Source organism: Corvus kubaryi, unplaced genomic scaffold (genome assembly GCF_017639235.1).
Source record: "Corvus kubaryi isolate FWS band 111438036 unplaced genomic scaffold, C.kubaryi_AGA036_p1.0 37270, whole genome shotgun sequence".
Taxonomy (NCBI): domain Eukaryota; kingdom Metazoa; phylum Chordata; class Aves; order Passeriformes; family Corvidae; genus Corvus; species Corvus kubaryi.
This window is the reverse complement of record NW_024581083.1, coordinates 4,319,759-4,332,593: the sequence shown is the minus strand read 5'-3', so window position 1 is coordinate 4,332,593 and position 12,835 is coordinate 4,319,759. Positions and strand designations below refer to the sequence as shown.

The 12,835-nt window shown below is 37.7% G+C and overlaps 1 protein-coding gene across 3 annotated transcripts in view; it reads left to right on the top strand.

The window, feature by feature from the left end:
- The first annotated feature begins 422 nt into the window (after positions 1 to 422).
- Positions 423 to 12,835, top strand: part of GABRG2 (gamma-aminobutyric acid type A receptor subunit gamma2) — a 67,721-nt gene continuing 55,308 nt past the window's right edge. The window contains exon 1 of one of the 3 annotated variants that reach the window (XM_042025425.1): positions 423 to 1,194. In XM_042025425.1, coding sequence (XP_041881359.1) covers positions 1,088 to 1,194 — 107 coding nt within the window. In that variant the 5' untranslated portion in view covers positions 423 to 1,087. The remainder of the gene's footprint in view (positions 1,195 to 12,835) is intronic. The other 2 variants (XM_042025427.1, XM_042025426.1) reach the window with 2 other exon arrangements.

Below are 12,835 nucleotides of genomic sequence, written 5' to 3'. Positions count from 1 at the left end.
GTTGTAGTCCAAGTACCTATTTTAGACTGAAGTGCTCTTACTTTAGGAAATCATGAGATTCCCTGAATTTTTTACTCCACTATTAGTTGCTAAATTGCATTTTTGGACAACGGAACTTGGGATTCTGGTTCCAAAATTTGGCAACTTTCATCTTTTATAGTGCTCTAGTGTTTCCCCTCTGGCCAGGAAGTGTTTCCTGTGTCTGTGTAGCTTCATTTTATTAGGGGGAGGGGAGATAAAAACCTTGCATATTCCCCCTAATCCTATCACACATTAAATCACCTCATTCATACCGACTCCACCAATGCCGCTTTCCCCATTTCCTGAGTTACTTAGCAACAACCATTCCTCCCTTTTCCACTCCCCCATCCAACCTTTCATTTCCCCCCCCCCCCTTTGCAATCATGATTTCCACACTGTTTAGAAGAATGAGGATGCTCAGCAGCATAGGGCAAGCTTTTCCTTCCAACCTCCTTTTTTATGCCTGCCGAAAATCCAGGCTGCCTGCATATGTGTAATCAAAGGTTAAAAAGCACCCTGGTTGACACCACGCATGTGTTAATCTGTGCTGCAGCAGAGTGCATCATTTCCACTTTGACCTCAGAGTTAATCTGCATTCAGGCAGAAGCTCCATTGCTTTACTCCTTTTTTTCCCCCCCTCTCATTTACTCATTGTTGCTTTATTGGATTTTGTTGCATGTGTGTCAGTGGTTCCGTAAATGCGTATGTTCTCCTTTCCTTGACTGTTTTTATTCTGTGACTGTCTGTGATTTTTGCTTTTTGTTTGGGTTTTATTTTTTTCCTTTTCTCCAAATTATATTATTTCCCTAGATTTGGAAGCTGCCTGCTGCCTGAGGTGACGTTTTCTGATTATATCTGCAAAGGGCTTGAGCAGATCTAATTTCTCTCGCCCTGCATATTAATTCCCGCAGCTGGGCGCAATGTCGCATCCCACTGACGGGACCTGGTAGGGAGGAGGGAGAACTACTACCAAAAAAAAAAAAAAAATTAAAGAAGGGGACGGATCCATCTGCAACCAAGAGGAAAGGGGGGAAAAAGCTGGGGGGGCCGCCGCGCTGGAATAGAGATGATTCCTCCAAATCCAACAAGCCTGGGGAGCACTGCATCCTTGAATCCTGCATTTTCTCTGAAAATGATGGTGTGGGCACTTCTGTTCCTCTCTCTCATCCAGAGGTAAGATGTGTTTTCTGATTCTGTTTGGGAGGGTGGGGGGAGAGGGAGGGCTGGGGGGGTGAAGAATCTGAGAATTTGCTGAGCTGTGGTGAGAATACCAGAGGTTTGGATAGTGGCACTGCACTCGTGTATCTCCTAGCAGCTGAGATCTTAGAATGTTTTATTTCTCTTACAATTTTTGTCGCTCTGACATGGACAGGGAGGGCGAGCAGCGGGTGTGTGTGATGGTGGTACATGCCGGGGTGTTCATAGAATTTGGTACCATATTAATGAAGCCTTTTATCTCTGAATTAATTGCTTGCTCCGGTGCATGGAGTTACACGGCAGCTGTGTTTTGTGAGCAGAATGTCCTTGCATTCCTGCTTGTTTTCCCGGAGCAGGCAGCCTCATCATGGCTGTGCGGGGCTGCGCGGCGGCGAGCGGCGGGCAGGGCTGAGCACCAAGGACAGGGATGCGGGTCCCGCACAGGTCCCCCCGGTTCCACACAGCTCCCCCGGGTCTCTCACAGCTCTCCCGGGTCCCTCACAGCCTTCCCGAGTCCCTCATAGCCCCTCGGGTCCCTCACAGCCCCTCGGCCCGGCACATCCCTCCCGTGCGGGCGGCCGCGGCTCTCCAGGGGATGCGATAGTTTTCGGATTCGCATGAGCTGAATGTCTCCAACAGCATTTCCCCCCACACGCGACGCGCTCTGCTGACAGACAACCTGTGCATGCTGCATATGTGCATCGGATACCTAAATGGAAAAGGGTAAAAATCCCAACAGCAGAGGAAGCAGGAGTTCATATGTGGATGAGCAGAAAGTGGAGGGCGGGAGTATTGCTGCAGTGCCAAGCATTGCGCTGGAGCAGACATTCCTGCACAAATGTGTGGACTGTGCATTTAACAGGTTAGATGAGAAAATATCTCTGGACAGCAAAGCGTGTGGCCTTTTAAGAGGCAATAGACTGCTCCCCACAGCTGCATAAGACATGTGGTCACTAATATCTTTGAGAAGTTAGTGCCCACTCTCTTTGCTACTACTAATGCTGGATTCACACAGGCTCCTCAAATTTACCTTCTTTCTCCTTCCTTCCTTCCTTTTACCTGGACACAACCATACCAAAAAGTGAGTTCTTTCTGTTTTTTTTATTTAAGAAAAATCAGACTTCATACCAGCAGTGGTAGGATCCTAGATCTAAGCCAAATAAAAAGCCAAAATGATTGGCCAGAGAAATTAAATTGCTGGGTTTTCAAGTAACTTTTTCACACAAAAAGAACTTTGTAAAGAATTCCTGTGAGAAGAAACTAAAAATGGTTGAAAATTGAGTAGAAAATGAAATAAAACTCGGTGAGTCTACCATGAGGGTACTTCGGTGTTGGGAGTAAGACAGGTGTGAGGTATGTCTGACCCTTACAGAACCAGTTAATGGTTAACTACCTGAACACAGAAATGGAAAATTAAATTTTTACAGGATTTTATGGCATGGACTTTCATATTATTTTGACATAAAACTTCCACTAAAATAATCCCAGATACTTATTTTAGCACACTTCCTTCTTTTCACTCATCTTTCAGAAAAACATTGCCTGAGAGGAATTTTGCCAAAATTATTTCATAGGCTTTAAAAGAAACCCTTCATAATGCACCTTAAAGTTTTATCTCAGCAAAAAGTTCTGTATTCTGTTCACAGCTATCTATCTGATAGCCAAGATGGTTTCCTCTAACAACCTCCCGACCTCATAATTTTAAAGAATAAATCATAGACAGAGAAATAATAGCAACACATAAAGGGAAAATTCTTCTTAGTGCTTTACAGAAATATTTCAAATAAGTCAGCATGCAAATATGATTTTAATTCTAACAATAAGGACATTTTCCTCCTCCGTTTTGAAAGAAACCTTATTATTAGTTTTGGAAACTCAAGGACCAAGACAGAGTTATAAAAGTTGAACTTAGATACCATTTATTTATAGCCAAGATGAAAGGTTTTCTGTGTTAAAAACTCATCAAACACTTCAGAAGGAGGGGACTATTATATTGTGTGTCACTTTTCTTGGACACTGAAATTCTGAAGGGCCAACTGAACACTAGCAAAGGTGCTCCATGTTAAACATCTGAAAAAACGTGTTGACATCAATCAGAATACACACAGAACTTTAAGTATTTGCAGAATCTGATCAAAGTAATTGAACACATTTGATTACCATTGCTGTGCAGAAGTTTGAACTCTATTAATACAAAAAATTACTATATAGAGAAATTTATTGTTGCAAAATTGTTAATATTTAGAAGACTGAAGACAGAAGAGGAGAGTGAAGACATCACTCAGGCAGTAATAGAAGTAGCTAAAATTCTAGCATTGATTTCAGTAAATCATGATTTGAATGAATTCAGAACAAATGTCATTTTACAACACTGCGGTATTTTACCTTTACAGAATTTGTATCAGTTTTATTAAATGCACAAAATACATCCTTACAACAGGGCACACTAAAGTTTTAGGAAGTGCTTTCTTACAGTTGGTTTCTTGATATTCATAACTGGACTGCAAACTCCTTGCATAAATCATCTTACCCATCAGATTACTGTAACAGCAGTGTGCAGTCCATCACATGGACTTGGGAGCTATGTTCAATGAAAATTAGTCAGATCATGCTCCCAGTTTCTAAAACTTGTATATAAAAATTTTTTGGATCCAGAGACTATTTAAAATTATTATTAAAACCCAAAAAATTGTACACCTGATGTGGTTTAATTGGAACTACTTATCTGATTGTCCTTATTGAACATACAATAGGTATTTAAAACATTACATGCAATAGAACTCACCAGCAAAGTTTCAAAATTATGTAATGCTGTACTCTATACACTATTTATATGTGGAGTTTATCAGTTATTTTTGCAGAGCTTTAACAAATTGCCAGCAAAAGCTACATAATACAGTGGAAATTAATGTTCAGGTGGGAAATGTGGGACTTTTTTTTTTTCACTTGTTAGTGCCCAGAAAGTTTCATGGCAATGTTTTTACGCTGCAGCTACATGCCTAAAACAGAAGACTGTCAAGAGTGATCCAAAAAACCCCCCAAATAAAGCTATCATTTTAGCATCAAAATAGTTTGGTGCCTAAGTGAGTACTTTTCTTTTATTAGTAAATTACTGAACATGGGTGTAAATAAAATTGTTTTGCTCTTGTAAAGTGATGTGTTATAATAACAAGGACTAAAAGATTATCTCTCAGAGGGACAGTCACTTAGAATTACTGTAAAACTTGCTAACATCAGTTTGGCGTTAATCCTGCAGCTGTAGTTCTTCATACACTTCCAATACACAGTGTACAACACTAACACTAAGCCAGAGGTCTCATGACTGGAATAAGGAGTTGCTCAGCAAGAGACAATTCCTCACCTCACAAGGATTGGTCCCCTTTAAAGAGGCGTCATGACAGAAGATGTGAATCTAAGTGCTATTAAAATATGACTTCATCCTTATCTATGATATTATGAAACTGAATATTTTATATACTCTAGTGTTTGTATCAGCACAGCTAAGGCTGTGTGGATGCAGGACCTGCACTACTTGAGCATGTCAGGGGGAACAGGGGAATGAGCCTACCTATGAGTTTTTCATAACCATGCTGCACTCCTGACTGCTGTGAGCTGTAATACTGGGACACAAACTCAGAACAACTATTATTGTCATAAAAAGAGTACCAAAACTACTGACCTAAAGTAGATTTGAAAATTAAGTTTAATTCTATTATAAGTAACTTAATGGAGCAAAAAAAGACTACAGTCACTGTTTCCCTACTTGAAAATATATGATTTAGAAATATGGATTAAACCCTTTAACTAACTTCTGCTGGAGTGACTAAACCACCTAAACATAACCTGCATGTCAAAACTCATGTATTCCAAAATACTCCAGTGAGTACTCAAAGCGATGTTAGTTGTCTCTTGAAAAGTCTGCATCTTTAAAAATCTAAAAAGTGAAAGCTGGTAATAAAAAACCACAGAAACTAACTATAGTAAAAATATCTTAGGAAATTAATTTGCTCTTTTAATATAATATTTCTCATATTATTGATATTATATGTCTTCTTCATGGCCATTCAAATCATGCTTTAGGGTCTTAAGTTTAAAATGTTCATGATTAATGGTAATCTGTAAAACGCATCTTGTTGATTTGGATTGTGGTTGCATTGTTTTCCTTTATGCTACATTTGCTTTATTGACATAGGTCACTAAATTCTGTAACAGTTGCACAAAAATTTAAAAGGGAAGAATAGGAGTGAATGGATGAAAGGAAAAGAAGCAAATGTCTTGTCAAGGGGAACTCTTTCTAAATCTCAGTCCCAGTACAATTAAACTCCTATATTCTTAAGTAACGACCACCACTTTCTCCAACAGAAAACTGAATTGTGAATTGAAAAATAAATTATTAAATTATTAGATAAAGCATTAGACACAGCTGAGCAGTAACATGCGTATAGGATGGTTGATTTTTTACAGTACCTTGTAGATATACATCCAAGTGAGCTCCAAAGCAGAGGCAGTTTTAAGGTCACTAGCTCTGACTGGCACTGTCCTGCAGAGAGAGATGGACTGGCTCATTCGAAGCTGGCTCAGTACCCTCCAGCCTTCCCCTTGTTACAGGGAGTGTCAGCCACTCCAGCTGTAAAAATTCTATATACTCCTACATACAGAGATTCCATCAGGGTGATCATTTGATTACTTATTTTTAGCTTTCATCGGGATAACTGGAGTCTACTGGGGTTCTCTGTTGGTACAGTCTGACCTGCAGCTTTGCAAACCGTTGTACCTGCAGCTCCACCCACAGAAAACTTTAATGCAGAAAAAGAGGTGGCTTGTGTGAGACTGGCAGTGACTTGTGTAAGACTGCAAGTGAAGAACAAAGTGGAAGCTGGGGGCTTGATTAATGTGAATTCAAGCTCAGAAAATCACACAATCACTGAATAATTAGGGTTGGAAGGGACCTCTGGAGATCATCCAGTCCAACCCCCCTGCCAAGGCAGGGTCACCTGGAGCAGGTGACACAGGAACCTGTCTAGGTGGGTTTGGGATCTCTCCAGAGAGGGAGACTCCAGGAACCTCACTGGGTAGCTGTTCCAGTGCTCTGCCACCCTTACCACAAAGAAGATCTTTCTCATGTTGAGGTGGAATTTCTTGTGTTTCTGTTTACAGCCATAACTCCTTGTCCTGTTGCTGGGCACCACTGAAAAGAGTCTCAACAAATATATATGAATACACAGATTAAGAAAAAAACCGCCAAAACCTGACATAGGTTGTCAGATCTGAAGGAGGTTTTTTTTTTTCATTTTCATGCTCCATAGCCTATTTAGTGTTGTACTTTTTGAAACAGATTTCTATTGCAATAAAAATTTCTTTTAACGCAAATGATAAGATATAATTGTCCATTTTCTCAGTTTTGCCTACTAAGAAACCAACACCCTATTGATGCCTAATGCTGAAAATCTCAACAGTTCTGGGAATCTTCTCACATGACAGGCTTTGTTTTATCCTCTCGGTAATCCCTATTCCACTGAAGTCAGTCTGTTGCTGAAGGAAAAGCCAGGACATACCCAGTATAGATTCTTACAGGTAGTTCTGTGCTCAGCTAAGAACTGGGAAATCACCCAAAGTTAAATTATAACTCAGTAAGGATCTTCAAAAAGTGTTCCTTACACTGCATAATGCTTTGCAGAAAGCTCTCAACCTACATTCCAGCTAACTGATTTACAATACCTCTAAATATTTTTTCCTTCAATCCTTCTTTTTTATTCTATACAGATGATCAACTAAAACTTTACACTCCAGCTCACAGACTGTAATGCAAATTGATCTTAAGTGGCACATAGGTCTTTTCCTGGCCCTCTGGACACAAAGGAATTTCTCGATTCTAGAAAATGAGTTGTTTTCTGTTAATGGAAGTTCTGAACAAGAACCAGGGAGGCTTTTTGACAATATAGGAGAAAGAGATGTGTTCATTTTATTTTTAGAAAAGAGATGACAGCTGATGATAGAAATGGACATCCAGATACCTTCACTGGAAGTAGATGTAAACTTTCTGGGCTCAAAGCAGGAAGCTATTTACTTAGAACAAGATGAATTCCTTATACAATGAATAAAAAGACTGCAGAAAGTACCAGGAAAGAACCATAAATTCCAGAAAAAAAGAGCTCATCACCACAGTCAGGTAACTATAACTATTATTAGGCAAGGAAGATCCTTTCTCATAGAATGAGACTAAAACTCACTCAGCACCGATGAAATTAGGGACTACAACTTCCCCTAGGGGAAATATTCAACACAAAATAACCAGGGTGAAGAGGTATTTTTGGTGATGGAGAGATAAGAAAGGAACAGTACAAAGTTTACATTCTAGATGTACTTTTTAGACTCAATATGGTGAGTGACTTTTGATGACTTTAAACTTAGGATTTATTGCATGCTTCCTTGTGATAATGGATTATGGCCTAAATTGTCAGGATGCTATAAAAAGCAGAGCATAAGAGTCTGAATTCACCTAGAGTGTATACCTATGGAAGTGTAATGTCTTTACAGGAGTTTTATTTATGTGAGCACCTGCCTCAGAAGAGCTCTGGTGCAGTAAGTAGGAGCTTTGCTGTTTGAATTGGGTCTGGTTTCCTATTTTTATGTCCAGAAGTAATCTACTTATTTGATTCTTCTAATTAAGAAGTTTAGCTTTGCGTTAAGCCAGAAAGTGGAGAAAATAGCAAAACAGAAAATAATATTCCTTGCTTTTAAATTTGTAATATGAAGCGGTTAGAACTTAATTTATATCAGAATGTGTAACCATCTCCTTCAATGGGAGAAATTTACAAAAGACCTGTATTTGTTTTTTCATCCGTATGAAAAGAGGATGGTAGAGGGAGATAGTGACTACATATTTTCATAAGTTCTGACACCTGCCAACTGGCTCAGACAAACTGAGGCAAAAGAGGGGCAATGGTGGTAGGTTGAAGAAAACTATTGAGAGAATAGTGAGGATTATATCTAGTGTGATTCTGGGGAATTTGTATAGTTGTGACAGGAAATTAATATGCGAGTCTTGTCAGTCAGTCTGACACACAGTGATATCCTCTTATTTATATAACAGTAATATTTTTAACACAACTGCTGTCAAAAAAAGGAGGCTTTAATGCTGATGAAAACTACCAGTGACTGCATAAGCAGAAGAGAAACGTAACAAATACCTTCCTATGTAAATGAATACCTCAGCTGCATAATGTTTTTTTCATGTGAAGTCCTAAGCAACACAGAAAAAGTTGACTACAGCAGCTTTACTTGCTCTCTCTTATATAAAAGACATAGAGTATGCAGTGAAATTATCCCTGGCTGAAAACTTACAAAAATGATTTTTTTAAAAAAGTGAGATGGTGCACAGCCCAAATATTTATAGATTCAAAGGGACAAAAAATATTTTAAAATCTTTTAAAATCCATTAAATTCACTGATAGCATTTCATTATAGGAAATCTCTAGGTGCATGTTTCTGGAAGAGGAGACACTTCACCAGTGATATTTCTGCCCTTGTATTTTGCTCTTATCCTCTGCTATTGGCAGCTGCCAGGTGCAAAATACATGGCACAAAATATCACTGATTTGACCCAGAGTAATGACTACATTATGCTTACTGCAAAGTGATAGCAGGCAATAGAAATTCAGTAAATCATACAAGAATCTTAGTGCAACAGCAAATCACCACTAAGAAAGAAAATCACTATTGTTTAAATCAGATTTTCATACCTTGAGGATAAGTTCTATTTTTTCAGATCTAGTGGAAGGACATTTTCACACATCTTCAGTAAAGAACAACATAATGTGTAGGCCTAGCTGTGAAATCTGGCCATTGTGTACAAAACTAAATATTAGTCTTACAAGACAGAACATTCATCTATTTGCAGACAGCCGCAAAACATTAAACAAATGTCATTTTTACTATACCTAAAGCAACATACACAGATTATTACCATAAATAAAAGATCAATATATGTAAAAAAGCTATTTAAAATAAATGAAGGATAATAATGAGTTTTTGGAAGGAACGGAATTAGAAGTTATTTACTTTTTATGCTTGCGTTAGCTCTTTCCAAATGATGCAGGTAATCATGTATGAAATGGTATTTTTTACTGAATGTCATCTTGGACTTTGGTGTGAACCCTTGAGATGGAAAGCTACCTTTTTTTCTGAGCTACTTATCTTCTTCAACTTTTTGAATGCTCCATGTTCTGCTGAAAAATACTTCTGGTTCTATACATTGCTGAGAAATGCACCTTAAAGGATATCTCATGCATACCCATAATAATCTTCTGCCAGAATTCCTGCCCCCCCAAAATTAAGTAGGTAATATGAGAAAATTAGTGTTTTTCTTCATTAGTGGTTCAATGTTATATTGTGTAACACAAATAGCATGTTCTAGTCATATGAAGCTTTTGTTAATCCATAGCAAAATATCTTCAGATCCAAACAGAAATCTGCCTGCTGGAACAGATTGGAGATTATCCACTGAATTCCACTTTCATTTAATTCCCTTAGATTATTTTTCAAGAGAGAGAAAAACAGACAGCAGAAGAAAGAACGAGAAAGAGAACCATTAAGAGCAATTAATCAGATAATGCTAGAAAGCCTTACTAAACTAATCAATGTATTAGTCAATATATTATTAGGTGATGGGACCTACTAAACTACACATATGGGACCTACTAAACTACACGTATGTTTGCTAAAGCTGGAGAAGTGTGTCACCAAAGCAGAATGAGATGTGCCCATGACAACCACATACAGAGATCAGTTATCTCTTGGGCATTTTGTGTACATCCCATGGAAGGGCGGTAGAGTTTGTACTCTGCTTTTCCTCTCCAAAATCTGGTGAAGACACAAAAGACTTCACACTACAGATTAGCACTAAAAGGGCTTCAATCAGGTGGACAGCAGAAACTGAAGCAGGCAAGGGAAAACAGTTTATCAAGGAATCTACAATGACTTTTCCCCTCTGCTACCCTGATTAATGCCTCTGGTTTCTACTTTTATAGCCCTAAGAGCCATTCTTCCAAAACTTAAGCTTTTAAACTGACTCTCTGTGCAGAAAAATAATCACCTGACTCCCCCAAAAATCAATAACATAATTATATATGTAGACCATTAGCTCATGCTTATTTTTGGGAATGGACAATATTTTCAAGACAACTGTGAAACCATGGCACAAAGAGAAAAACCAGGAAAGGCAAACAGGCATAAAAATGTTAGTGAATGAAGAATGCCACCATATATATATAATTAAAATTACAGTCAGCTTGACCTTCTTAGATGAATTACTGATAGTCCTTAGAGTTACTTAATTCAGAGAGTAAGGACTTCAGCAATGAGTCCAGGAAGGTTGTACACTTGCTATGAGTAAGAGGCAGAACTGAGCCTGGTCTGGAAGTGAATTATGAAGACTGGAATTATACAACATTTTTAACATAGTGAAAAGAAGCCTGCTTCACCTGCTTCAAATAGAAAACAAGTGGAGGGATTGGGATGATGAGTTATTATGTTCAAATTAACAAAGATGATAAATGAAGAGCAACCATTTGCATGAAGTGAAGAGAGCCTGGGTGTGTTTTGGGAGTCAGAGACCAGAGACATTCCACACTTGAACAAGAACACAAGTGAGAAAGCTGGTAGTAGCTTCAGAAAGAAGATGGGACATGTGAACCATGTAAAAATATTTACACTGCCAAGAACTGTCTTGATAGCTGAACTTGAATATTGAAAAGACACCTTTTGGATTCTCTATAGGTAACTTAAATGATGCATTCTGCTCCTCCAGCCTGTGAGGGCTCAACTGTGTTTTGAGTATTACAATTTTGTTTTGTAATGGAGCAAAGAAATCACTATTTTCTGGGAAATTGAAGATTTGAAAGAGGGGAAGGTTACCAACAGTAACATACTTGGAGGTCCTTATAATACAATTACAAATATTGCTACTCTTTTACTGAAACAAAAAAAATAACCAGTATCACAGACCACATTGTATTGAATAAACATTGGATATTTGTAAGCTCTTTGGGGCAAGAACAATCAAAAATACATTAACAATTACTTTTCTCATTTTATTTTCTGGTTTCTAAAGGAAATGATAAAAACCTCACTAAGCTGCTTTAAAGACTTATAGCATGCACTTAAAATTACTTAAAACCTTAATAAGGCTCTAATGCAGCACATGAGATTAAAGTCATGACAAATCTTTCAGGCCAAATTCCTAAATTCCATGTCCAGTATAACTAACAAGGCTCTGAAACCCGTATTTAAGAATCAATGGTGAACAACATGAAAATATTATTCTCTGCACTGGTTATTGTGATCCAGAACTACAACTCTGCCTCCTTGATGTCAAAAGGTTGTAAATCTAAGGTACCGCTATTTTGTCCAGGTGAGGACAGTGTATCTTTCCTCTCACCACATGCCAGCAGCACCTCTAGAGAGAGTTCATTGCTCAGAAATTAAATTATGCAATTCTAAATTACCTGCTATTAATATCCAACCACTTTCAACCACTGTTTTACCCACTTAATGCATTTTAACCACTTAATAGCCAACCACTTTTACTCTGGCATACTTCTTAATATGTATTATTTCTATAATGAGTTCCAAAACTTACTATTCAGTCATCTAGGGATTACATGTGTGAAAACAATCCATATATAGATTTGATTTTAAAAAGGAATAGGAATAATTTTAGCCTTACTGATTTCAAAAAGTGGATTTTATTTCAGACTTTGACATAAAATTAATCTTTGGCCAGAAACCAAGAAATTCAGCTCTCATGGTAACTTTGAAAAAGTTCTGGGTATGTGAAGGCTTAAGGAGAAAACTAGAAGGGAAAATTGTTAGCAGCTTTAATTACACAATTTGTTAAGGAAGGAAAAAAAAAGAAAGGGGAAAGATACTATACCTGTGAAATAAATTTTTCTGTTACCATCCCCAAAGCTCTATATCTCTTCATCTCTCTATAGTAGATAAGCATAGATGTGATTAAATTCAATGCAATATATATTCAGACTAAAAAATGAGAAACATTTGTTACCTGCAATCATTACCTGCATATGCAATTTTCTGAGCTCCTCAATAAAACAGTAATGAAAGGATGTAATGAAAAAGCCCAGAAGTTTAATAGTCAAATTATGTCCAATCATAAATAGTGCATATTTTAAATAGCTCTCCTTTTAGTTAACAAGTAAGAATTCCAAATGGTATGTAAACAATGAATTTCTTTAACAAAGATGTCATGTCTGCAACAAAACCTTGAAAAACAGGCTGAGGTAGCTAAGCTGGGCTTCAGTTTTGCAGGGTTTTAAGCATTCAAGCCTTTATCCAGGAGAACACTTTTATTTGTCTTTAAATGTTTACCAACATGGTTTTCTGCACGAGGATAAGAATAGTGAGCAGCTGGCAGTATCGAAAGCATAATCCTGGAAAATCTGACAGATGTGAGCTAAAAATGCAACATTTGCCAGCAAATATATTCCATTTATGTCCTCTCTTCTAAATTATTTCTTTGGTAATCTGTCCTGGAAAACTGTAGATCTTAGAATAGCACCTGTTTTTTATTTAACAAATTATCCTGAGGTGTGTTTGC